General features: G+C 44.6%; 1 protein-coding gene across 8 annotated transcripts in view; it reads right to left on the reverse strand.

The window, feature by feature from the left end:
- Window positions 1–27,100, reverse strand: part of DIP2C (disco interacting protein 2 homolog C) — a 1,002,241-nt gene that overhangs the window by 21,267 nt on the left and 953,874 nt on the right. For all 8 annotated transcript variants that reach the window (XM_069211176.1, XM_069211178.1, XM_069211177.1 and 5 more), the window contains 4 exons: window positions 24,648–24,709; window positions 18,460–18,517; window positions 8,813–8,887; window positions 2,170–2,344 (listed from right to left, as the gene is read on the reverse strand). In XM_069211176.1, coding sequence (XP_069067277.1) covers window positions 2,170–2,344; window positions 8,813–8,887; window positions 18,460–18,517; window positions 24,648–24,709 — 370 coding nt within the window. The remainder of the gene's footprint in view (window positions 1–2,169; window positions 2,345–8,812; window positions 8,888–18,459; window positions 18,518–24,647; window positions 24,710–27,100) is intronic.

Genomic DNA, 27,100 nt, shown 5'->3' on the forward strand with positions numbered 1-27,100 from the left:
TTTTTGACTTTTACTAGCCAGGCTTGCACCCAAGACACAGGGTTGATAGTGCACTGGTAGAAGAAGTCTGGGGAGATTTACTGACCTCTGCAGATCAGAGGAAATTATCCCTTTTGCTGACATCTGTAGGTTGCACTAAACACTGTTTATCACCCACCTACAGTTGAAATGATCTGAGGTGGTGTTGGAAGGCACTGTACCAACAGTGAGATGGCTAGACTCTTTTTTGAAGAGCTGCACCAAATCAGGTAAGCTTGGTTCCTTCCATTTTACCAAGGTGTACCCAGGAACCCTTACTTTCATCCACTCAATTCAATATGAACCGTGGCTCTTAGTCCATCTCATACACAATTTCATTCTTAGCAAGTCAACATGTAATTGAGGTAACTAACACATCGGATTCTTTAGTTAAATTTAGTTTGACTCTGATCAAGATGAAACACTGGGCAAGAATTAATGGGCTCAATTTGAACAAAGGAAAAGAGGTGATGGGCTTGTGCTCTAAACATCTCCTCTTGCCTTTCAAGCAAGACCACTCTACTGAAGTATTAAAATATAGTGAAACACCATGGGAGTCCAGTGGGATGAGGAAAACGTTAGGTCCTCCTATCAACAGAGGGGTCAGGGACTGGCTCAAATTTTGGAAGATCAATATAGCCATACTTTCTGTGATCACTGCCCACTGGTTGATGGGGCCCTAATTAATTCTAAACTCTACTACAACAATGCCTTCTTAGGGAGAACCCCCATTTATCAACAAACACACCTTCAGTGTGTCCTGAATAGCAAACTACAGTTCAGCTTATATTGTGCACACAAGCAAAACACAGTCACATATTTGCAGTTGGCCCTACTTTGCTTACTAACAAAAGCAAGAGTGGATTTTAAGATCTTAACTATTATCCATAACTCTCTGCACAGTGTTGCACCTATTTCGGAAGAGATCAAACATTATCAGTGTTGCTGTGAGTACCATCTCATCACAATATTGCCCAGTCTGTGGTATGCAGCATAAAACTAAATAAATACAAATAATAAGGTTCTAGACACTATAGCTCAGTTCTATAAACTGTAGTTTTGCCAGCACACTAAGATAAAACCACGTAGCACACCAACACAAAACTAAGTTTGAGAAAATTACATATTACATTAATATGAATGTAGGCATAAGGGGACTTCACAAACACTTGTACTCATCTTTAAGATTTCTCGTTGACCACTTGGCACCACAATTGATGATATAATTTCAGTTTCAAACACTTGTTCTGAGTCCATGAGCAGTATTCTGAGGATTTGGTGTATAATATGTGTGTAAAAGGGAATTAGCATAGCTAGCAAAGATGCTGAAATGGAAAGTGGGGGTGAGGAAATGGAGTGTGTCCTAGAGACCTTCCATCCCTACTGAGGAACTCAACCAATTGAGCCCACCAAGCAGAGATTCTCCAGGGTCATCAAAGACTAAATATAGGAGGGGAAGAGTGCTGGATCATGCAGATCTTGTAGAGCTGATGACTGGCAATGTGTGATGAAAAATAAGACTACCATGCAACAAAATAACACTAAGGCTAGTGACCTGTCTGAATCAGTCGTTTCAGTGAAAACATAGGCAGGATCCTGGTACTGACTCAGAGGCTCAAAGTAATGGCGTTTGCTGGCTTGGCAGGGGATACGAAGCATACCAGCTTAAAGGGAAGTAAACACCAAGCTGGGTTTTTATGCATGTCTAGGGTTTAGCGGGATGAGACCCTCAGGCCTGGAGCAGGAAGGCAAAACCAAATTAAACAAGTAAATGAACTGAGAATCATATCTACAAGAACTGAAGTTAGAGTCAGTGCTACATAACACCTTTACAGTTTAATGTTGTGCTATATACACGAAAACTCAATACAAATGTTAATGATTTATTTATTTTTTTAAATACACATGAAAATGAACAGATATAAGGAAAATCGTACAACAAAGGAGACCAACGGAAACAAGTCTTGGTTTACAGTACGAGTCACGGTTTTAACGCAATAGCACTAAAACACTTTTTGCAAACAATGTTTCGATATTGTGCAAAATAAATACCTAAAGAGTAACTGTATTAACATTCATAGCAGATGGATACATCTTCCCTAATCACAACAGTTCCTACATTAAATTATATAAACAACACATTGTTCTCACCTCCATTCGCATCTGTGAGTTCTGTTCTCCTTAAGAACCCCAGATAGCCAGTTCGCGCCCATATTGTCTGGGTATCTCCAAAGCTGAGCCTTGAGTTGAAGTGATCAGACTGCAGAGATTCATCGCCATAGATTGTGAAATATCCACTTGCATTGTGGGCGCTGTGAACCCAAATCTGTGCAATTAAAAAAAAAAATACATGTCAACAGCACAAGTGTTCTGCAGAACAGTACGTTTGAATAGTTATGTCTTCTTCCGTAATAAGAAATAGCAAGGACAAGCACAAACATGAAATCCATAGGAGATACAAAAGGGAAGGCAGAAGGAGAAAGAAAATTAACCAATCAAGCAGTTCAAATAGGGTGAGAGAAGGCGACAAGTCCATAACCACAGGTTGCAGTACAGTTGCCACATGCAGCCGTCTCTCATCTCTGGCTGACTGCAAAGCACATAAAGACTCCTGTGTAGATAGTATGGCTTCCTATATAAACATGAAGCTCTGAAGGTCGGTGGTAAGGGTGGAATGGGAAGACTGTGGCCTGTTTATATCTGTAGCAAGGCTAAAATGTGTGAGATACCACCTTCCAATCAACCAGATCTTCTGCCAAATTATTGTCTGTTCTAACCATGGATCTCTTCTGCAATCATCCCCATTCAGTAAGGTCTTAAAGGTCATAAACAGGGCACTCTTCCTGCAGTCCATGAATAGTGATCCTCAATTCAGCAAGTACGAGGCCCAGACCCTCCACAGTACTTTATTTACAGTTTTTTTGTTGGATCAGGGTGGAGCTCAAGTTTACAATGATATTGGTCTATTTTGTTTATGTCTTCTACAGCTGACTGCTGGTGTAGCACCACCCTCTGTCAGTACTCTCTCTTTACCCTGAATGACCAAATCAAGTGAAGGAGGTCAGATTCTTCCCCTGTCCCACATCTAGTACAGTTCACTATTTAAGTGTTGGATATACAGAGTTAAGGGTTTGGGGGGAAAGGTAAGCGCTATGTATACATTTAACCTGGGTGAGGCAAAATCGAGGGCTACTCCTGGCCTCTGTATTAAATGCTATTATACTTTTCCATTCCGCATAAGTGAGCTGGATGAGGTAGTATCTCTTTCATTTTTTATTAACTCCCAAGAAAAGGGTGGGTTTATCTCTCAGCAAAGCTTTATTATAGTAAGGCCAGAGCTCGCCCTCTTGTTCTAGTGACACAATCTCCCTTACTGTGGCAGACTCTGGAGGTCTGCCAGGAAACCCTGCCATGTGTTATCCATTGTCCTAACAACTTGGCCATCAACAGGATTTCATTTAAGGTACTCAGTCTATTGTCACTGTAAATGCCTTCCATCAGGGCATACACCTGCTCCATCCAGCCAGCCTCTACGGCCTTTCCATACAGCTTGTGTTGTTAATGACCCAGAGTAGTACAAACTCGAAGGAGGGTGTCCATTGTAAGACAAATGTATCACTCTCCCACAATATGGAACATCAGGGTCACTTGATTCCATATTCCCCCTGTTGCCTTGATTGGGGTAAGGAACTGCTATCTAAGCTCCATGCAACCGTAACATTCATGAAGTAAATTTCTCTGTTAGGTGTACAGACAAGCCATTCAGGGACGTCCTGGAAATGAGATGTGAAACAGAAGCATTCCAGATCTTCTCTAGTAAAGCAACTTCAACATACTCAATCAAACTGCCCTAATCAGTGTGCTCTGCAGACTATCAAGGTTTGGAAAAAAGATTTTAGGTATCAGGGAAGGGAGCATCTAGAAAACCGAGACAATGTGTGTAGAAAGTTGTCTCTGTATATACAATCTCAAAGTTAGAGATAGTGTGTACAGAATCCAAGGGTTCCCTTTAGAGGTTGATTGTGGCAAAATTAGATAATACTAATGCTCTATTTTGTGGTAGTGTGGTCGAGCAGTAGGCTTATCAGAGGGTAGAGTTAAGCATTTGTTGTACACACACACACAGGCAATAAATGAGGAACACCTACTCAAAGACTTAACTCCAGGCCAATAGGTTTTATATAGAAACATATCTTCTTATTTTTTTTAATTTTAATTTTTATTTTTTTTAGAACTACAATATTCAAATTTGAGAAGTACATAAAATGCAAGGTACTTCATACAAGTAAGTATATATCATTGATTTAAAACAGTAGTACACACAGTTTTGGTTAAAATGGCAAATAGCTATTTTAAAAGCGGACACTGCAAAAATCAACAGTTCCTGGGGGAGGTAAGTAAATGTTAGTTTCTCAGGTAAGTGAAGCACTTACACAGTCAGTCTTCTGGGCATAGGCAGCCCACCAATGGGAGTTCAAGGTAACCCCAAAGCCACAGCACCACCAACACAGGGCCGGTCAGGTGCAGAGGCCAAAGGAGGGCCTATGTCGGTTCCAGTCTGCTAGCAGGTAAGTACCTGCGTCCTCGGGGAGCAGACCAGGGGTTTTGTAGAGCACTGGGGACACACACGCACACACACACACATACACACACACACACACAAGCACACAAAACACACCCTCAGCGGCACAGGGGTGGCCGGGGGCAGTGTGCAAAGTAGGTGTCAGGTTTTGCGCTGAAAGCAATGGAGGGACCCGGGGGTCACTCTGGCGATGCAGGCAGGGTACAGAGGGGCTTCTCTGGCCAGCCAACAACTCAGCTAGGATGAGGGCCGCCTGCTGATCACTCCTGCACTGGTAGGTGGTTCCTCTCCGTTCAGCGGGCTGTAGGTGCAGTGCTTGGTCCAGGCGTCGGGTTCCTTTGTTACCAGGCAGTCGAGGTCAGGGGGAGCCTCTGGATCCTCTCTGCAGGCGTCGCTGTGGAGGTGCAGGGAGAACGACTCGGGGCGTCCACGTCGTTGGAGTCGCGTGGGAGTTTTCTCTGCGGTGTTGGTTGTCCTGAACTCGAGCCGGGGGGCGTCGGGTACAGAGTGTGAAGACTCACGCTTCTGGCAGGAAGTGAGTGTCTCTTTAAAGTTGCTGTTTTGTTGCTGTTTCTGGACAGAGCAGCTGTCCTCAGTAGGTTCTTGGTCCTTTAGGTGCAGGTCAGTCCTCAGAGGTCGCTGGTCCTGCTGGATGCGTCGCTGTGCAGGTTCTTTGAGTCTGGAGACAGGCCGGTAGGGCTTGGGCCAAGCCAGTTGTTGACTCTGTTGTCTCTGCGGGGCTTTCAGGTCAGCAGTCCTCCTTGTTGTAGGTTGCAGGAATCGGATTTCCTGGGTTCAGGGTCGCCCCTAAATACTGAATTTAGGGGGGGGTTTAGGTCTGGGGGCAGTAGCCAATGGCTACTGCCCTGGAAGGTGGCTACACCCTCTTTGTGCCTCCTCCCTGAGGGGAGGGGGCACATCCTTATTCCTAATGGGGGAATCCTCCAAAACCAAGATGGAGGATTTCTTAAGGCAGGGGTCACCTCAGCTCAGGACACCTTAGGGGTTTTCCTGACTGATGGGTGACTCCTTGTTTTGCTCATGATCTCCTCTGGACTTGCCGCCAAAAGTGGGGGCTGTGCCCAGAGGGGTGGGCATCTCCACTAGCTGGGATGCCCTGGGGCGCTGTAACAACAGGCATGAGCTGAGGCTCACGTCAGGTGTTACAGGTCCTGCAGGGGAGGGGTGAGAAGCATCTCCACCCAGTGTGGGCTTTGTTCCTGGCCACAGAGTGCAAAGGCACTCTCCCCATGTGGCCAGAAACTCGTCTGGTTGTGGCAGGCTGACAGGAAATGGTCAGCCTAACACCAAGAATTGGACTGGTATACAAGGGGCATCTCTAAGATGCCCTCTGTGTGCATTTTTCGATAAATCCCACACTGGCATCAGTGTGCATTTATTGTGCTGAGAAGTTTGATACCAAACTTCCCAGATTTCAGTGTAGCCATTATGGAACTGTGGAGTTCGTAATTGACAGACTCCCAGACCATATACTGTTTATGGCTACCCTGCACTTACAATGTCTAAGGTTTTGCTTAGACACTGTAGGGGCATAGTGCACATGCAACTATGGCCTCACCTATAGTATAGTGCACCCTGCCCTAGGGCTGTAAGTCCTGCTAGAAGGGTCACTTACCTATGCCACAGACAGTGGGTTGACGGCATGGCACTCTGAGGGGAGTGCCATATCGACTTAGTCAGTTTCTCCCCACCAGCACATACACGCTGTGAGGCAGTGTGCATATGCTGAGTCAGGAGTCCCCATGGTGGCATAAGACATGCTGCAGCCCTTAGAGACCTTCCCTGGCCACCGGGCCCTTGGTACCAGGGGTATCAGTTACAAGGGACTTATGTGTGTGCCAGGGCTGTGCCAATTGTGCGAACAAAGTTACAGTTTAGGGAAAGAACACTAGTGCTGGGGCCTGGTTAGCAGAGTCCCAGCACACTTTCAATCATAACTGGCAACAACAAAAGGCAAAAAGTTAGGGGGTAACCATGCCAAGGGAGGCATTTCCCTACAATGTGGGAGCACTACCGTTTTTATCAGTGCCTCCCCTTTTTAGCCACTTGCCCCTGTTTTAACAGAACATCTTTACTGCAATTGTGAGACAGGCATACAAACTAGATCTTTTAGGCCACTCATTTGCCAAGGTAACCCTGCTACTGGGAGTGACTTTGGGTCACTGTCCGTCAGTGTCCTAATGGAAGCAGGTAGGATTTGGTTCAATTTCTACAGGGATCAATAAGTACCCTGAATTTCTCCAGGATCTCCAACATGTGCAGTGTCAACTGTATTGGCTCTCTAAAGTATGCCAACATATCATCAACATACATTGACAGGATACATGTTGATTAATCAGAAGTGCTAAGAGTTACATGGGATAAGGCATACGGGCAAGGATCTCAATGACGAGTGTAAACTATATCAGCGACAATGGACTGCACTGGCGGGTACCACCCCCCAATACCAATTTGTTTGATATCAACTTAGCAATTTTGACTCATACCTGTGTTTTGGCATACAATATCTTGTCCAGCTTAGTAAGTATATGCCAATAATATATCTCTTGAGGGGTCCTGAACATAAACTCCCAACCTACCATGTCAAATGCATTTTTTATACTGAGTAAAGCTATCACACAATACCCAGTCGTTGCAACTAGGTAGTGTTTATGTAGAGATTATGTACCCTACTATACAGTCAGACTGGTCTGGAAGGAACAGGTCTGTGATGATTGCTTGCAGCAGCCTTTTAGGAACAAGGCACTCACTTTCTTTGTATTAAGTGTCATAATAAATAGAGGGCGATAGGAGACACCCTGCTCAGGATCCTTACATGTTTGGAAACTATTTAGATTAACAACTCTTTCATTGACTCTGGGAGGCAGCCTTTCTCCAGGGACTCTATCCAATCTTCCATAACTACTGGACTAGAGCCGCACAGTATACTAAACATAACTTACTAGGGAGACAGTCTACTCCCAGAGCCTTTCCCATATTCATTATGTTGAATGAGGCCTGCAGTAGATCTTTTGTTAGGGTATCTAAAAGTGTACCTTGGAGAGCATGGACAGGTTCCCCTCCACAGCAAAAACTTCTAGCAGCCTATAAGATTAAATGGTGCATAGAGTGTTTCGAGGTAGTAAAAATCTAATGAATTCACTTCTGTAGGGATTGCTGAGCACTAGTGTTATCTCATACCCATAATAGGGTGTATTCTGACTTCTCGTTTTAGGAGCCAAGTAAACGTTCTTCCTAATCTGTCACCCTTTCTGTAGCGTTTCCGTAGAATTTCTGTATGAATGTGACATACAAGAACTTGTCTAGGGACATATAGTGCTCTTGGTGCTTCAGTGCATTGATCAGTAGGTCAGTGTGGAGCATTGGTCCGTGTATCATTTCTTTGTCCAACTATCTATTTTGTTTGTAAGTATGCTAGCTTCAGTTCTATACTGAATCCATTTATTTTGGCTATAAAGAACTCCCTCAAGGAAACCTTCAAGTATACCTTCAAAGTCTCCCACTCATTTGCTCTAGAAGATTCCATTCATCAGTTGCTGTGCATGCAGTCCCTCAGATATTCCCACAATTTGTTCCAAAAAGCTGTATCCATGAGTGCCTCCGCATTGAGTCTCCAAGTGGGCATCTTAGACCTACACTTATGCCATAGGTATAAGAGACAGTGAGCCAAGTGGCCAGATAGGACTCAACCCACGTATCGAATAATCTGTGCATGCATCCGCAAGCGTTCTGCTGACAAATACATAATCAATCTCACTGTGTGTTTTATGTGGGGCTATGTAAAAAAACAAAAAAAGTAGGACAGACAAAAGATGATCTTCTTTTGGTATTTGTAGCGTATCCCAAAACTACATGTGACTGTACCCTATAAGACTATATTGGTTACTCTAAAATCTCATAAAATCGCTCAGTACTATGTCTCTTAGCTTGTCCTCTGCGATGACCGAGAGCTTCTAAATAACTTGATGAAAGGTGATTACATTTTGTTATAAGTAATGTATAGCTAGTGTATCCTCATTTGTAATCTAATTTAATGCCTGTGTCACGATAGACAGCACAATGATTAAGACGTGGCACAATCCAAGATATATTGTACACGAATTACAAACACTCTTGTGCACAATTACATTAAGAAGCACACTGTATCATGTTTCTATTGTGCTTAGTGTAACAGCGGTGATTGTGACTCACCTCACCAAGATGAGAATCTCCTAAGGGTCCCTTTGTTTCTGGATTTGCAATGATGATTCGGACTCCAGGCAGGATCTAATAGAAGATAAACAATTTTCACATGAAAAAAGTGGACAAGCCACCATTCACTAGTGATTCTCAAACCACTGTATTAACCCTATGGGCTTAATATGTTTTGGTGGCTTTTTGGTTGAAAGCAGACTGCAAAGGTTAAAATTCAAGTCAATTTAAAAATGAGAAAAACATGGAAAGTAGACATTTCATAATTGAGTGGCAGAATTTTCTCAAGGCGGAAACATAAAATATACTCTATACTAATTCAAATAACAGTCTTGAACACTCAGTATTCAACAGCCTTGTAACTGAACATATTTTCACTATCATGTAAAAGGTTCTGGCCTGTACTATGTATTCCGTATTAACAACTCTTTTGGACAACTAAAGGTGTAATTTATAGTTGTCTGGCAAAAGAAAATTGTTGGAACGTGTTCCCTGTATTTCACCCAACCCTACAGTGTAAGGCTGACCAGTCTGTGCCGGCCTGCCACTAACAGCCAAGTTTCTGACCCCATGGGGTAAGAGGCTTGTGCTCTCTGGAGTCAGGGACAAAGCCTACTCTGGGTGGAGGAGCTTCACTCCTCCACCCCTGCAGGAACTGCAACACTTGGCAGTGAGCTTCAAAGGCTCCTGCCTCGTGCCACACTGCCCCAGGGTACTCCAGCTAGTGGAGATGCCCGGACCTGGACCAATCCCCACTTTTGACAGCAGGTCCGATGAGTAAATTAGTAAACATCAGGAGATGTGCCCACCCCAGCTGGGACCACCCCTAGGGTGCCTAGAGCTGAGGTGAACTCCTCCTGGCAAAATCCTCTATCTTGTTTTAGAGGATAATAGCCATTAGGGTTAGGAATGTGCCCCCCTCCACAAAGGGAGAGGGCACAGGAAGGGTGTAGCCACTTTTAGAGACAGTAGCTATTGGCTACTGCCCTCTGATCCCAGTAACGCCCCTAAATCTAGTATTTAGGGGCAACCCTGAACCCTGCACTTCAGATTCCTGGCGACCTGACAAGAAGGAGAAAGACTGAAGAGCTGCACAAGCAGAGAAGACTCCAGACGACAAATAACTTGGCTCCAGCCCTACCGGCTTGTCTGCAGCTTCAAGACTATTTGTCCTGCAGGACCAGTGACCTCTACAATCCCCAGAGGACTGCCTGCCTACCCAAAGACCAAGATCTCCTGAGGACAGTGGCCCTGTCCACAAAGAAACCTCCAAGAACTCCAGAACCGAGAGTCCTGCCTGCTCCGCACCCGATGCCCATGGGCCATGTCCAGGTGGCCCATCAGTTCAGAGAAGGTCCCAGGTGATTCAGACCTCGAGTCCAGCCTGGGCTGACCCCTCCTGACCAACTCGACGACACCTCCAGCCTAAATCCAGAGGACCCTCCTGACTTCGAGCGGCTCCGGTGAAGATTTCCCGACACCTAAAGTCCCCCTGAATGCGCAGCCTCCTAGCCTTGGGGAACCCAACCGACGGTCTAGCAATGCACCCGGCCGCTAACATGTGGCCCCACCCAGTGCTGATCTAAGCCGCTGCCCTGAAGTCACGGGTACTTACCTGCAAGCTGTTTCTTTCTAAGTGCTCCCCTGTCTCTATAGGATTCCACTTGGCACCCAACACCAACTTTGACCTCTGCACCCGGCCCCATGTTGCTGGTGGTACATCCTTGGTGTCTTCCTAAACTTTGCCGCGTGGAAACCTTAACCGCTAAAGACTGGGATCATAAGTTGATTACTTACCTGTAAATTGTGTTGCTATTTTTCCTCCCCTAAGACTGCATTGCTTTCTATGAGAAATTGTACTGTCTTCTTTAGAAATTGAAAAGTATTACTTACCTATAAACTGTTTCATCTATGAATTCTAAACAAACTGCATTTGATACTTAAAAGTGATACATTTTTGAAACTGTACTGCACTGCATCAAAGATCCTTTTCGTTCTAGAAATAAAGATGAACAAGTTACTTACCTTTGGGAACGCATTATCTGGTAGAGACTCTATCTAGCTGCAGATACCTTACCTTTAAATTCCCTGGCGTCAGCTTCGAATCCGGAATCTTTTTGCTGAGCAATACCCTGCGTGCACCATCAGGTGGCGTTGTTCGGGTCCGCTGACCCCATGGAGTCCAAAGACCCACCTGCGGGGGCAGCCCGCTCAAAAACGAGGCTTTGTAAAAGTCTTTTCTTTGAGTGGGGGGGTCGCTCCAGCTCCCGGATAATGGGGGAGATGTGAAGTCGCCCTGGCAACGGGCTCTGCGGAACCATGCTCAGAACGTTGATGTTCCCGAGATGCCTCGTCGGCCAACGGGCATGCCGAAGTCAAAGTCCGCTTGGACTACTACTTCTTCTTGTCCCTCTTTCCCAAGTGCCCTGAGGACCTCGAGAGGGAAGAAGAGGACTTGGGGCTCTTGGAGTGGTCCCACGTCCTCCTCCTTGAGCGGGACTGTGACCTCTGAGGAGTCGCGCGACTAAAGTCGACTGCCGGGCTGCTATGAGCTATAGAGACCGCTCTCTCAAAGCCTTCAGGGCCCTGGCCCGGCAGTCGGAGCACTACTGAGTCGTGGTCCCTGTCAAGGCACCAGAGACATAACCTGGTGGGGGTTTGTCACCGACATGGCACAATGAAAGGCGCCACACGGTTTGAAACCCCTCTTCCTAGATGACATCTTCCCCACACAGACTAAAAAATTATTTAACAGCTCTACGATGATGACAAAGCCACGCTGAGCTGGATGACGCATGCTGATCCGAACGACACCACCCGACGCTGTGGGCAGGGTATTGCTCAGCAAAAAGAATCCGGTTTCGAAGCTGACACCAGGGAATTCAAAGGTAAGGAATCTGCAGCTAGAAGTCCCTTTCAGATACAATTCTTTGACACATAAAACATTGGATTGAGTTAGTCATTGAGTTTGTGCCTCATTTCTTGGCTATGTGTGTACATTAAATGCTTAGCACTATCCCCTGATAAGCCTAACTGCTCGACCACACTACCACAAAAGAGAGCATTAGTATTGTCTATTTTATCCTCTATAAAGCTTCTGGGGATCCACTGGACTCTGTGCACACTATACCTTACTTTGGTATAGTGTGTACAGAGCCAGCTTCTTACAAAAGTCCATTGATTTCTGGAAGAAATGCTAAAAGTGGATAAGAATCTAATTGTGGAACCTCCTGCACAATATTATTGTCCTTTAGCAAAATAAATCCCATCAGCTGCATAATTAGATTAAGCAGTTCCTCCAGCAACAGGGGTGGATTTCATTACCTCCCAAGCTAAATCAGTTAATATTTTGACTTCCACCACCAGAATTTAATAAACTGTTATCAGCTCAAGATGGCCTTGCTCAAAACAGCAACAAGGTAATATTGAAAATGCCCCAATTCCTTAAAAGGATTTTAGGTGAACTGTTAAGTGCCACTTTACAATTAACATTTAAATAGTGTGCAATGCAGACATATCCCATATGCAGAATAATGCACAGAACAAACCCACAGAAAAACAAAGGGGACTGAAAACTCATTTCTGTTGTTATTCATTTTTTAACTTTCATTTGTATTATTTCCTAATAAATCCTGCACAATGCAGAACAGGAGACAACTCAAGCACAGGCATATTCTCCTGTACATAAACAAAACAAAAATCAGAGTAGAACCAATAGCACTACTATTATGCAATAAAAACGTTCCTCCCTGGACAGACTACTTATGTAGCTGCCCAGCCAAATCCTGCCAATACAAGAAGGTAGGTACCCACTTTTGGGTTGCAACCTGTCTCCAGTGGACCTCCATTCAATCCACTTTGTGACACAACTTCGGGCCTAAATCATCCTTTGTCATAAATGAGTTTCCCTCTTTCCTTCATTCCTTTTGAAGTACTATCCTATTAGCAGCCTACTTTCGTTATGGCAGCAGACTCAACATGGTCTTGGTGTTTGGAGAGGATGTTGCTGAATCATCATATCCCAGTCAACTAAATCTTTGGTCAACTTGTCATATCATCTTGCGAGCTTCATTCAACTCTACTCAGCTACCGCTTGACCCAACTAAACAGGTGCAGTTCTCTGGTCTCAGCCATTATACCATTACATGTCTTTTGGCTAGGATGGATCCGAACAGAGTAAATCTGTACCTCAGTGATCCCATTTTAGACCTAAATACAGTTCCTAATAAGCATCATAGGTGGTTTCGAGGGAATTCTTCCTATTATCAAATGAAATATAGAAAGGCCCTGTCTGCAAAAACTGTGTAGACCTACAGGACCATGTCATGTGGGCTCTGTAAAGAGTTGGCAATCTCTGGGATGCTCAAGGTATATTTTGTGTAGCTTTTGTGGGGATATTGTTTATTTTTCAAATCATTCAATTTGGTCCACCTTCTGAAATAAACTTTGAGCCACACAAAGCTAGCTAGTGACATTGTATCTCTATAGAGCTGTCAAAAATCTGCAGTTCAGTCTTTGACATGATGGCTTTATTATCTATTAACACTCTTCATGTCAAGGAATGGAGCAGCATCATTGGTTACTGAATGACAGGGGCACTCAAGAGAGAGATGTCACAGCAATGGCTATGTGTAGGAAAGTACCATCTTGCCTGGCATGTTACCCCCATTTTTCACTGTATATATGTTGTTTTAGTTGTATGTGTCACTGGGACCCTGCCAGCCAGGGCCCCAGTGCTCACACGTGTGCCTGAATGTGTTACCTGTGTTATGACTAACTGTCTCACTGAGGCTCTGCTAATCAGAACCTTAGTGGTTATGCTCTCTCATTTCTTTCAAATTGTCACTAACAGGCTAGTGACCAATTTTACCAATTTACATTTGCTTACTGGAACACCCTTATAATTCCCTAGTATGTGGTACTGAGGTACCCAGGGTATTGGGGTTCCAGGAGATCCCTATGGGCTGCAGCATTTCTTTTCCCACCCATAGGGAGCTCTGACAATTCTTACACAGGCCTGCCACTCCAGCCTGAGTGAAATAACGTCCACGTTATTTCACAGCCATTTTACACTGCACTTAAGTAACTTATAAGTCACCTATATGTCTAACCTTTACCTGGTAAAGGTTGGGTGCTAAGTTACTTAGTGTGTGGGCACCCTGGCACTAGCCAAGGTGCCCCCACATTGTTCAGGGCCAATTCCCCGGACTTTGTGAGTGCGGGGACACCATTACACGCGTGCACTACATATAGGTCACTACCTATGTGTAGCTTCACAATGGTAACTCCGAATATGGCCATGTAACATGTCTAAGATCATGGAATTGCCCCCTCTATGCCATCCTGGCATTGTTGGTGCAATCCCATGATCCCACGGGTCTCTAGCACAGACCCTGGCACTGCCAAACTGCCTTTCCCGGGGTTTCACTGCAGCTGCTGCTGCCAACCCCTCAGACAGGCTTCTGCCCTCCTGGGGTCCAGCCAGGCCTGGCCCAGGATGGCAGAACAAAGGACTTCCTCTGAGAGAGGGTGTTACATCCTCTCCCTTTGGAAAATGGTGTGAAGGCAGGGGAGGAGTAGCCTCCCCTAGCCTCTGGAAATGCTTTCATTAGCACACATGGTGCCCATTTCTGCATAAGCCAGTCTACACCGGTTCAGGGACCCCTCAGCCCTGCTCTGGCGCGAAACTGGACAAAGGGAAGGGGAGTGACCACTCCCCTGACCTGCACCTCCCCTGGGAGGTGCCCAGAGCTCCTCCAGTGTGCTCCAGACCTCTGCCATCTTGGAAACAGAGGTGCTGCTGGCACACTGGACTGCTCGGAGTGGCCAGGGCCAGCAGGCGACGTCAGAGACTCCTTCTGATAGGCTCCTTCAGGTGTTGCTAGCCTATCTTCTCTCCTAAGTAGCCAAACCCTCTTTTCTGGCTATTTAGGGTCTCTGCTTTGGGGATTTCCGTAGATAACGAATGCAAGAGCTCATCCGAGTTCCTCTGCATCTCTCTCTTCACCTTCTGCCAAGGAATCGACTGCTGACCGCGCTGGAAGCCTGCAAAACTGCAACAAAGTAGCGAAGACGACTATTGCAACTCTGTAACGCTGATCCTGCCGCCTTCTCGACTGTTTTCCTGGTGGTGCATGCTGTGGGGGTAGTCTGCCTCCTCTCTGCACTAGAAGCTCAGAAGAAATCTCCCGTGGGTCGACGGAATCGTCCCCCTGCAACCGCAGGCACCAAAGAACTGCATCACCGGTACCCTGGGTCTCCTCTCAGCACGACGAGCGAGGTCCCTTGAATCCAGCAACTCTGTCCAAGTGACTCCCACAGTCCAGTGACTCTTCAGTCCAAGTTTGGTGGAGGTAAGTCCTTGCCTCCCCACGCCAGACTGCATTGCTGGGAACCGCGACTTTTGCAGCTACTCCGGCCTCCGTGCACTTCCGGTGGAAATCCTTTGTGCACAGTCCAGCCTGGGTCCACGGCACTCTAACCTGCATTGCACGACCTCCTAAGTTGTCCTCCGGCGGCGTGGGACTCCTTTGTGCAACTTCGGGTGAGCACTGTTTCACTCCAATTCGTAGTGCCTGTTCCGGCACTTCTGCGGGTGCTCCCTGCTTCTGAGAGGGCTCCTTGTCTTGCTAGACGCCCCCTCTGTCCCCAGACGCAATTGGCGACATCCTGGTCCCTCCTGGGCCACAGCAGCATCCAAAAACCCTAACCGCACGATTTGCAGCTAGCAAGGCTTGTTGGCTGTCTTTCTTCAGGAAAACACTTCTGCACGACTTTCCACGGCGTGGGGGATCCGTCCTCCAAAGGGGAAGTTCTTAGCCCTTGTCGTTCCTGCAGAATCTTCAGCTTCTACTGTCCAGTAGCAGCTTCTTTGCACCCACAGCTGGCATTTCCTGGGCATCTGCCCATCTCCGACTTGCTTGTGACTTTTGGACTTGGTCCCCTTGTTCCACAGGTACCCTCGTTTGGAAATCCATCATTGTTGCATTGCTGATTTGTGTCTTTCCTGCAGAATTCCCCTATCACGACTTCTATGTCCTTTGGGGAACTTTAGTGCACTTTGCACTCACTTTTCAGGGTCTTGGGGTGGGCTATTTTACTAACCCTAACTGTTTTCTTACAGTCCCAGCGACCCTCTACAAGGACACATAGGTTTGGGGTCCATTCGTGGTTCGCATTCCACTTTTGGAGTATATGGTTTGTGTTGCCCCTATCCCTATGTGTCCCCATTGCATCCTATTGTAACTATACATTGTTTGCACTGTTTTCTAATACTATACTGCATATTTTTGGTATTGTGTACATATCTTGTGTATATTTGCTATCCTCATATTGAGGATACTCACTGAGATACTTTTGGCATATTGTCATAAAAATAAAGTACCTTTATTTTTAGTATATCTGTGTATTGTGTTTTCTTATGATATTGGGCATATGACACTAGTGGTACTGTAGGAGCTTCACTCGTCTCCTAGTTCAGCCTAAGCTGCTCTGCTAAGCTACCATTATCTATCAGCCTAAGCTGCTAGACACCCTATACACTAATAAGGGATAACTGGGCCTGGTGCAAGGTGCAAGTACCCCTAGGTACTCACTACAAGCCAGTCCAGCCTCCTACATTGGTGGGATAAGTGCTCTGTAACTACTTACCACTTTTGTCATTGTACTTTTCATAAGAGAAAAATATACAAAACAAGTTCAGTGTATGTACACCTAACCAAAAAGTTTTGCATTTCTTTTCTCACTTCTTTTCTAAAGTGCTGAAAAGTACTTCTAAACTTTTTAAAAGTTCTTAAAAAGTTTTAAAAGTTTTTTTTTCTGTCTTTCTAAAAAGTTCTGACAAACTTTTGTTCCTTTTTCTGTCACTAAAACACTTTCTAAAATGTCTGGCACAGGCCAAACTGTTGATCTGTCCAAACTTGCTTATGATCACCTTAGCTGGAAAGGAGCAAGGAGTCTCTGCATAGAAAGAGGTTCAAGTGTAGGGAAGAATCCCCCCAGAGAACTATTGGTTAACATGCTTATAGAACAGGATAAGGCCAGAGGTGCCCCACCTGTTGAAAAAGTAGCTAATGGTTCACAATCTGATCCAGGGACACCCCTAGAAAAAGATTCAGGAAAGAAACTTCCTAGCCTGCCCATTACAAGACAGCCTAGCATAGTTGGTACTGATGTAGAGTCACACCATACTGATAGTGTTGTCTCACATCATAGCAAGAGTATTCCTTCACATCATAGTAGAAGTGATGTTTCTGTTAACCAAGCTGTTAGAATGCCCTCTGTAAGGGATGGGTCTCCTTCTGTACATTCTCACCATACTACTGTTTCAAGGAATGTCCCACCCACCCACCCTGATGACAGATTGTTAGAAAGGGAGCTCAATAGATTGAGAGTGGAACAAACCAGACAGAAGCTCAAGAAGCAACAGCTGGATTTGGATAGACAGTCCTTAGAAGTGGAAAGGGAAAGACAGAAATTGGGTTTAGAAACCCATGGTGGCAGCAGCAGTATTCCCCATAGTCATCCTGCAAAAGAGCATGATTCTAGGAATCTGCACAAGATAGTTCCCCCTTATAAGGAGGGGGATGACATTAACAAGTGGTTTGCTGCACTTGAGAGGGCCTGTGTTGTACAGGATGTCCCTCAAAGGCAGTGGGCTGCTATCCTATGGCTATCATTTAGTGGAAAGGGTAGGGATAGGCTCCTTACTGTGAAAGAAAGTGATGCCAATAATTTTACAGTTCTTAAGAATGCACTCCTGGATGGTTATGGCTTAACCACTGAACAGTACAGGATGAAGTTCAGAGAGACCAAAAAGGAGCCTTCACAAGACTGGGTTGATTTTGTTGACCATTCAGTGAAGGCCTTGGAGGGGTGGTTACATGGCAGTAAAGCTATAGCGTGAGAGGTGTAAGCCAAAAGCTTGGCTGTGAAGGATGTAAGCATACCAAGCATTTTCATCTTGAATGCCTCAGCGTCCAATTGTTTACCATTTCGTACTGCCCAGTGCTGTCAATTATCCTGCAGTACCCTTGCTGAAACACTTTTGACAACGATTTGATTGAGGCCATATTTGATTATAGCGTTCTAAAGTCATATTTATATCAGTTTAGGACAGGGGACATTTAACTGTGTTGAATGGTTTCCGGTGGACAAGATGTCACTGTGAAGACGAATACATTGGATTGTACTCAACATGCCTCTGAAATCTACCAACATTAGATCATTGAATTGAACTCTTGCCTAAGTAAATCACTTGGCAACATCTTATTGTCGCTATTCAAAACACTAAAAAATATCTAGATGAAGAAAGGGCTGACAAACTGTGGGAAACTAAGTTTTCCTAAAGCCATCCACAAAGCAAGAAAGGCTTACAAGCAACCAAAAGGTAAACCGAAACCCAAGGGTATGGTGTAAGTGTACAGCACAAATACTACAATACCTCAAGGTGGTCAAAAGGTTTATTTAAATGGCCACATTATATCAGATGATATCATCCAACTAAATCTAATACATCGAAAATCAGACTGCCATTTTTGTACAGTAGCACATTTTTACATGAAATTTTTAAAGCATATTTCCAACGTTATAAATACAATATTACATTAAAACTAACGCTGACATAACAGTTCATGTTCTGCACTTACTTTTCCTGATTCCATGAGAGGTAAGCTATGTGGCGATCCTCTTTCCACTAAGCGAACTCTGCAAAACAGGTAATTTGTTTCAAAAACATCATATGTTAAAGAAAACAAAATATTATAAGCGTACTGAAGCATACAAATAATACACCCATGTCAGGTGGTGTGGATCACAGAGCCTAGAGTAATGAAAAACATGCCTTTTCCAAGAGTTGAAGGAACACTTTTCTGCAGACCTGTAGTTAAATTAACCATACCAGCAGTGGGGTAGAAAGTAGAAGACAGTACCACAACATATGCACGTATCAGAGATCAGAGGGTCGGCCCAGCCCCAAAACATTTACCACAGATGAGACAAGAACATGGTTTGGAAAAGACCACAGTCATGCAACTTGTAGAAAACCAAACCATAAAGACAAAGAAGCTATGGTGAGTTCCTTGCCTCACCGAACATAAAATTAAAAAGATGATTCATACAGGAATGGGAGGACAGAGGAAATACTATATCCATATAATGTACAGTATCACAAGCAGGGATGCTGTGATACCTCTACCTTTACCAGCTAAATCCATAAAGAACCTAGCAGGGGAGGGGTTCTTTATGTGCCTCTTATCTGCAACCTGGCAGAGAAATTATGCTCATAATTAACACAAAGGAAGAACAATGGGTAAAAGGGAAAGGAGGACAGACAGGTGGATGGACGAGTGGGTGAAAGTAGGGATGGATGGGGGGGTGAATGGATAGGTGTGTGAAATGGTGGGTAGGTGAAAGGATGGATGAGTGAAAGGAAAGATGAATGTGTGGGTGAAAGGAAGGAAGCACTGCTGGCATGGTTATCCCCCCCCAACACATTTTGACTAGTGTTGATGTCATCGTGATTGAAAGTGAGCTGGGACCCTGCTAACCAGGCCCCAGCACCAGTGCTCTTTCCCTAAAACGGTACCCTTGTTTCCACAATTGGCACAGCCCTGGCATACGGTTAAGTCTGTTGTAAAAGGTATTAGCAACACAAGCCATATGCAAATCAGTCTTGACCCTGTTCCCCATGGGAACAGTCCAGCCCGAACTGCCAGGCCAGGTCTTCCCTGGACTGGAAACAAGCATCCTGGGACCGGTTTCGGGGTTTCACCCCTCATCAGCCAGGCTAGCTTGAATCCAGTGGCATGGGAAGCACAGGACCCATGTCTGGGCATACCCTTCCCACTTAGGGCGACATTAGCAACACAAAAGGATGATGGACGGAGTGCTGACAATGCAAACACTCACCCTCGGTCACAGACCTGGGTTTAATCCATCGTTTTTTTGCTGCCCATGCCATTCCAGTTGTAAAAGGTACCCATGGTACCAAGGGCCCTGTAGGCAGGGAAGGTCTTTAAGGGCTGCAGCATGTACTATGCCACCCCAGGGGACCCCTCACTCAGCACATGTACACTGCCTTGCAGCTTGTGTGTACTGGTGGGGAGAAAAAGACGAAGTCGAGAAGCCATCCCTCTCAGGGTGCCATGCTCACAAACCACTCCATGTGGCATAGGTAAGCCACCCCTCTAGCAAGCCTTACAGCCTTAAGACAGGGTACACTATACCATAGTTGAGGGCGTAGATCCATGAGCAATATGCCCCTACAGAGTCTAAGTCCATTCTTAGACATTGTTAGTGCAGTGTAGCCATATTGAGCATATGGTCTGGGAGTTTGTCATTACGAATACCACAGCCACATAATGGCTTCACTGAATACTGCAAAGTTTGGTATCAAACTTCTCAGCACAATAAACCCACAATGATACTGTTTGGGATTTATTGAAAAATGCACACATAGGGCATCTTAGAGATGTCCCCTGTATGTTAGCCCAACTGCTAGTGTAGGACTGACCGGTCTGTGCCAGCCTGCCACTTTCAGACAAGTTTCTGACCACACAGAGTGAGTGCCTTTGTGCACTCTGTGGTCAGAAACAAAGCCTAACCTGGGTGGAGGTTCTTTACACCTCCCCCTGCAGGAACTGTAACACCTGGCGGTGAGCCTCAAAGACGTCTGGTAGGAAAATTATGGAAAACAGGGAGGAGTGCCCACCCCAGCCAGGGTCACCCCTACGGTGTCCAGAGCTGAGGTGACCCCCCTCCCTGCAGAATCTTCCATCTTGCTTTGGAGGACAGAGACCAATAGGGATAGGAAGGTACCCCCCTCCCCAAAGGGAGTGGGCACAAGGAGGGTGTAGACACCCTCAGGGACAGTAGCCATTGGCTGCTGCCCCCCTGGCTCCTAACACGCCCCTAAATCTAGGATTTAAGGGCCTCCCTGAACCCAGCTCATCAGATTCCTGGCGACCTACAAGAAGGAGGACTGCTAAGCTGAAACCCCCAGCAGAGAAGAAGGAAGACAACAACTGCTTTGGACCCAGCCCTACCGGCCTGTCTCCTGCTTCAAAAAAGCTGCACAAAGACCAGCGACGCGTCCAGCATTCCCAGTGACCTCTACCAACTCCACAGGACTACCCTGCACCCAAAAGGACCAAGAACTCCAGAGGACAGCGGCTCTGTCTGAAGAAACCTACAACTAAGGACTCCCACATTACTCCAGATGCACGAGTCCTGACCCCTATACACCCAACGCCCACAGCCCGTGTCGAGGTGGTCCACCCAGCAGGAGAGGGTCCCCAGGCGATTGTGTGCAAGTGCCCACCCTGGGTTGACCTCTCCACCCCTCCACGACGACGCCTGCAGAGGGAATACCAAGGACCCACCTGACCGCGAAGCTCCGGACGAAGATATCTGATATCTAAAGAACACACTGCACCTGCAGTCCCCAGGCTGTGAAGAAGCCAACCCCCGGTGTCTCATCGTTCAGCAGGCAGCCCTCCTCCCTGTCTGACCAGTGGTGTGCCGAGACACCCCACTGGACCTCGCCTGCAGCCTCTGAGTGACCCTCGGGGTCTCCTCATAGACCAGCATTGAAAACCCAGCTGCCCCTGTGCCGCTGAGGGTGTGTGTTTGGTGCCTACTTGTAGCCCCTCCAGTGCTCTTCTAATCCCCCCTGTCTGACCTCGAAGTCATGTGTACTTACCTGCTGACTGACTGGATTCCGAGTACCCCCTGTCTCCATAGGAGTCCATGCTAATTCTATTCAACTTTGACCTCTGCACCCGGCAGGCCCTGTGTTGCTGGTGGTGGGGGTTTGGGGTTAACTTGAACCGCAGCCGGTGGACTTCCTAAAACCCAGACACTGAGACTGTAAGTGTTGTACGTACCTGTAAACAGATCTAACTTTTCTTCCCCCCAGGAACGGTTTGAAAATTGCACAGTGTCCATTTTTAAAATATCTTTTTGCCAATAATTTAGAAACTGTATTACTTACCTGTTTCAAATCGAGTACTATTGATACCTGTGTGAAATATGAAACTTGTAAGGTACTCACCTGCAACTTGAATCTTGTGGTTCTAAAAAAACATTTAGAAAATATATTTTTACCATATAAAAACCATTGGTCTGGAGTTAAGTCATTGAGTGTGTGCTTCTTTAATTTTCTGTGTGTGTACAACAAATGCTTTGCACTGCCCTCTGATAATCCTTACTGCTTGACCACACCACCACAAATAGAGCATTAGCATTATCTATGTTAGCCTCTGTCAAGCCTCTGGGGAACCCCTGGATGCTGTGCACACTATATCTCCCTCTGATATAGTATGTACAGAGTCAGCTTCCTACAGTGGGTAAAAGGAAGGATGGGTGAGTGCAAGGAAGGACGGATGAGTGGATAGGATAGATGGGTGAAAGGATGGATAAGCAGGTAGGTGAAATGATGGATGTGTAGGTTAAAGGATGGACAGATGAATGGTTAGAAGGATTGGTGGGTGAAAGGATGAATAGGTGGATGAAATGAGGAATAGGGGTAAAAGAATGGATGTCTGTAAGAATCATCAGATGAGTGGTTCGAATGATTGGTGAATGAAAGGACTGTTGGATGAGTCGGTGAAAGAACAAGTGGTTGAGTGGGTGAGAGAATGGGTGGGTGGAAGGATGGGTGGGTAAGCAGGTGAGAGGACGGACAGATGTGTGGATGAAAGAATGACAGTAAATGAAAATCTGAGAGTATGGATTAATGGATGGGTGGAGGAAAGGATGGCAGAGTAATTGGAAAACTGAGATGATGGATACATGGGTGGACGCGGTGATTGAAAGAATTGCAGAGTAAATGGAAATCTGAGGATGGATGAGGTGAAGGGACAACAAAGTAAATGGAAATCTGAGTGAATGGATGGTCAAGCAGGTGAAAGAATAGCAGAATAAATGGAAATCTGAGAGGATGGATGGGTGGAAGAAAGGATGACAGAATAAATGGAAATCTGAGCGGATGGATGGGAGAAAGGACAGCAGAGTAAATGGAAATCTGAGAGGATGAATGGCATAGTAAACAGAAATCTGAGTAGATGGTTGATGGCAAAGTAAATGGAAATCTGAGATGAAGGATGGATGAATAAAATGATCACCTGATGGATAAAAGACTATTGGCCGTGGGGTAAGTTAAATGATGCATGTATGAGTGGATGGAGATATGGATGGATGCAAGCATATATGATGGGTCGTGTGAAAAGATGGATGGAATGGCCAATGGATGGATGAAATTGTAAAAGACTGAATGATGAATGAACGAATGAAGGGATGACATGATGTAAATGTGAAATATGGGACATCAGCTTGAGCATGGTAAGGTGAAACCATGAATAGATACATACTTTGATGGAAGAGACAAGAGAGCTCTTTTAGGGAAGTTTGGACTCACTTGCTTTGCTTGCTTGGTGCCATTGGAGCTTTGGTTAAAATTGCGGGCATTTTAATTCTCTGGCTAGTCCATTGATCAAAAGGTGCAGAGTATGAGAGGGTACTCTGTGCCTTGCGGATCGAACAGCATCTTAAATCAGGAAATATATTAAAGGCAATGTCTGTAGCTTATACAAAAGAGAATAAAGAAATGTTGTCCTTGGAGAAAAATCTCTTCAGGTAGACTTTTTTCAAGGTATGTATTTCTCCCTCTCTCCACTGCCCTCCACTCTTTAGTCTGGATTATCAATGGAAGTGCATTCAAGAAGAGTTAAAAAAATGGATTTCCAAAACCAAGAGACACCTCTTGTGAATCATTTAAAGGACTTCACTAAAGCAGAATAGTTTAATTCTTCCCAAAATAAAATGGGAAAATATAAGTGGCTTGTCTCCGTCCGTTGCAGCAGGGCTGAATATAGGCTAATCATACAGCTATATGGCAGCAAAAATTGAGCTATGGTGCTGGGGCATCGAAAGCCCTCCAAGCCTTCCACTTTGTGAGTATTATCACCTATTTACATTTTTAGGTTTCAAGTCATGATTTCAGCACCCACTCTGCCACAGTTCCATCACCACTGCACAGTGCTGGAAACTAAAAAATCAAATGACCCTCATTCATGCCGTTAGGGAAAATAGTCACATGTTGCCTCGCGATAAAGAGCTAGAGGGCCAAAATATTATACCTACTAGTTTGATTTATTCAGTCATTTTTGAACTTGCTACATAAGTTTACTGTGAAGATGATCATCCTGAGTTTCTAGTCTGAGAAAACAAGCCAATCACTGTACAAAGATGGAAGGAATATAAAACAATACTTGGTAATAATGTAAGAAGAGTACCAGTCTGACTATGCTGCACACATTGTGGCCCAAAGGAATTCCATTCCATTACTGCCTAAAATCATGCTACGGTATGACACTCGTTAGGCTCAGCCCATCAGATGTGGCCTTACTATGTAACACAAACCATTCCTTTAAGAGGAACTAGGGGGACATGATGTATTTATCTGACAAGTAAACACAAATGATGATGACATCTGTATGCGTACAAACAGTGGTGTAACAAAGGCCCCCGCAGCACAGTACACTGTGCACTGGCAACAGGCTTCTAACTGGGTTCAGGTGAGGGGAGGGGGGCTCCATGTACTTTGCAGGAGGGCCGACTCACGTTTCATTACACCACTGCGTACAAAGGGAAGGAAAGTACATTTTATAGACACTACGATATCATGGCAAAGCAATCAGAAGTACGTTAAACAAATTGTCACTCCTATTTTTCTTTTTCTCAAAAGACATTTCCCTCCAGCTCCATTTCGTTGTAGTCACATTCTTCACATAGGCAATTTCTGCACAATAAGGATCAAACGATTATATCACGTTACCTGTCATGTCTCAGTGCTCTCATATCAACAAACACAGTTGTTGGATCAGGACCCGATGTTCCCTAAAATATAAAATGATCATATTTAGTCCACTGATTCCCATGAACATTACATCGCTATGTGCAGATCATCAAAATCACTAATGCTAACAACCAGTAAGTAATCTGTGTTTGCAAGATGTATTATCATTCACTGGTAATCCGCGGCAAAGTGACAAGAGCAAACGGTCAGTACATCAGTGCAGACGTGGGTATTATCTTTCTAAATCAAGTTGCAGACATTCAATAAGAGAGACCTAATCTTATTACAACCAACAGTTATGCTTCAAAAAACTGCTGAACCCTAAGAATGGACAAAGCATGGAATGCCTTCTGCAAAATTAACAAACGCTATGCATCTTCCAACAAACAAATTATTTTTCAGAATCAATTTGTGGAGCAGTTAGTACATACACTAGATGTAGCATAACGTACAGCAAGGGCAAGAACACACATCTGGCAAGACTGGAGATAACTGGAAGACATATCCAGTAAACCAAGAGTGGTCTCATCCTCTAGGGCTGTGTTCATTCAGTGAAGGTAGCATGCTTAGACAGAGGATGCAAACACTAACATTATTAATAATATCGCCTACACCCAATCGGACATTTTCAAATTTGTCTTTAGGTGCAAAAGCCACGGAATATCCTGACAATAACATCCAAGTATCTTGATAATGCCTTTGTTATCGTCATTCATGACCAAACCAAGTCAGGGCGGCTATTATATAGATGTTCTAATATAGCAGACATGCTGCTTGTAGGTACATCAACAACAGGCATGTAGCTGTGCGAGTACCTCATTGTAAAGAATACAACATGAAATAATGAAGTGACCTAACTGTGCAAAAGCAATTTCTGCGTATAATTTAGTGCCTTGTGCATTAACAGGTCAGCTCTAGAAGCTAGACACAGACATTACTGTAAACAGGTCATCTCAATAAAACACTACAACAAGTGAAATCCACATAACGGAAATCGTAAACGACTAACTCTTTTTTTTTACAAGCATCATGTATTGTTTATTAAAGTCTTGGATTATAATCCAATGAACCACCGCACCTGAACACAATAACATATGAAAGTTAAAACGAGGAGGTAAAATAAAAAATAATAATAATCAAGACAGAGTTGATGGTGATGATATGGTCTAGAAACCACTGATATATATTCCTAAGTGTGTTCATAAGATTATCACTGTGACAAACATGTACATCATCACACAAACCAGAAAATCATAACTGCACTTAGACCAATTTAGATTTAAAAAGTAGCAACTATCATCAGGACATTTTTGCTCTCTTGCATTTCCTTAAATGAAAAGGTTGTGCCAACAGGTGGACTCCAAAGGACCCAAAAAATCATGCCTACCCTCAAAATGGGGCTCAGTTACTAAATTAGGTAACGTGAAATTGTGTTGTTTCTAGATGTTTCCATGGCACTGGTTATATCAGCTGCAGAAGGAGTTTCGCAACTTCTTTCTGGACAACGTGCTACAGAAGTGTGATGTCAAATCATTGAGCATTTTACAATTTACAGTTCAAGCAGAGAACTGAAAGAGCTGCAGCATTGTCTCCTTGAATGCCTTTACCTGCTGTGAAATCAAAGATGGCCTTAGAAATTCATGGCTCATAAGCTCCAGATGATGAATAGGATCAGAGTTGAACGACTGGCAAGGAGAAAGGCTTTTTTAATGGCGGCTGCCCGATCCCTTACTGGAAAGGTCTGGCTTTCTTGGGCTTGCACCGAGATTTGTCCTTCCATTGATGTCATCTTGGACTTGCCAGAAGACAGACACCAGGACTGTGACCAGAACTTGGAGCGGCAATGGGTCAGAGATTTGGAATGTGCTGAAGCAGATATGTTAATCAGAAATATTGAGGAGTGTTTATGCATTTATGATCAATAAGAAAATGGTAGAAATACATAATATAAGAAAATTAGTGTGCACATTTGAAAATGTGCTCACAGAGAGTGGTCACGAAGATTCACAAATTATACTAACAATGACAAAAAATATGTGAAATGTTGAAAATGCGTAATCATAATTTAGTAGTATGTCATATTGAGATATAGAACGTATGTTTTGCATTATATTGTAGATTTAATTTAGCCGAAGCTGTGGCCTAGTTTTTCCAGGCCTCATGCAGAATATGAATTACTAGCACGATGTAGAGAAGCTAATGTACTGAAATGACCCTGAACTGCTTATTGTTTAATTAAATCTGCTCAGAAAAAATCCTATGCGCCAATCAATGGACAGGAGATGGGGGAATCATAACTGTAACAAGGACAGTAAAGCAGACGAGATGTACTTTCCCAGGACTCTTACAATGGAGACAGTGACTGGAGAAGAAGATGCAACATTTTAGATACCTGATGAGCAGGATGATGAGAACATCACACAATGAACCAA

Source organism: Pleurodeles waltl, chromosome 10, assembly GCF_031143425.1.
Source record: "Pleurodeles waltl isolate 20211129_DDA chromosome 10, aPleWal1.hap1.20221129, whole genome shotgun sequence".
Lineage (NCBI taxonomy): Eukaryota > Metazoa > Chordata > Amphibia > Caudata > Salamandridae > Pleurodeles > Pleurodeles waltl.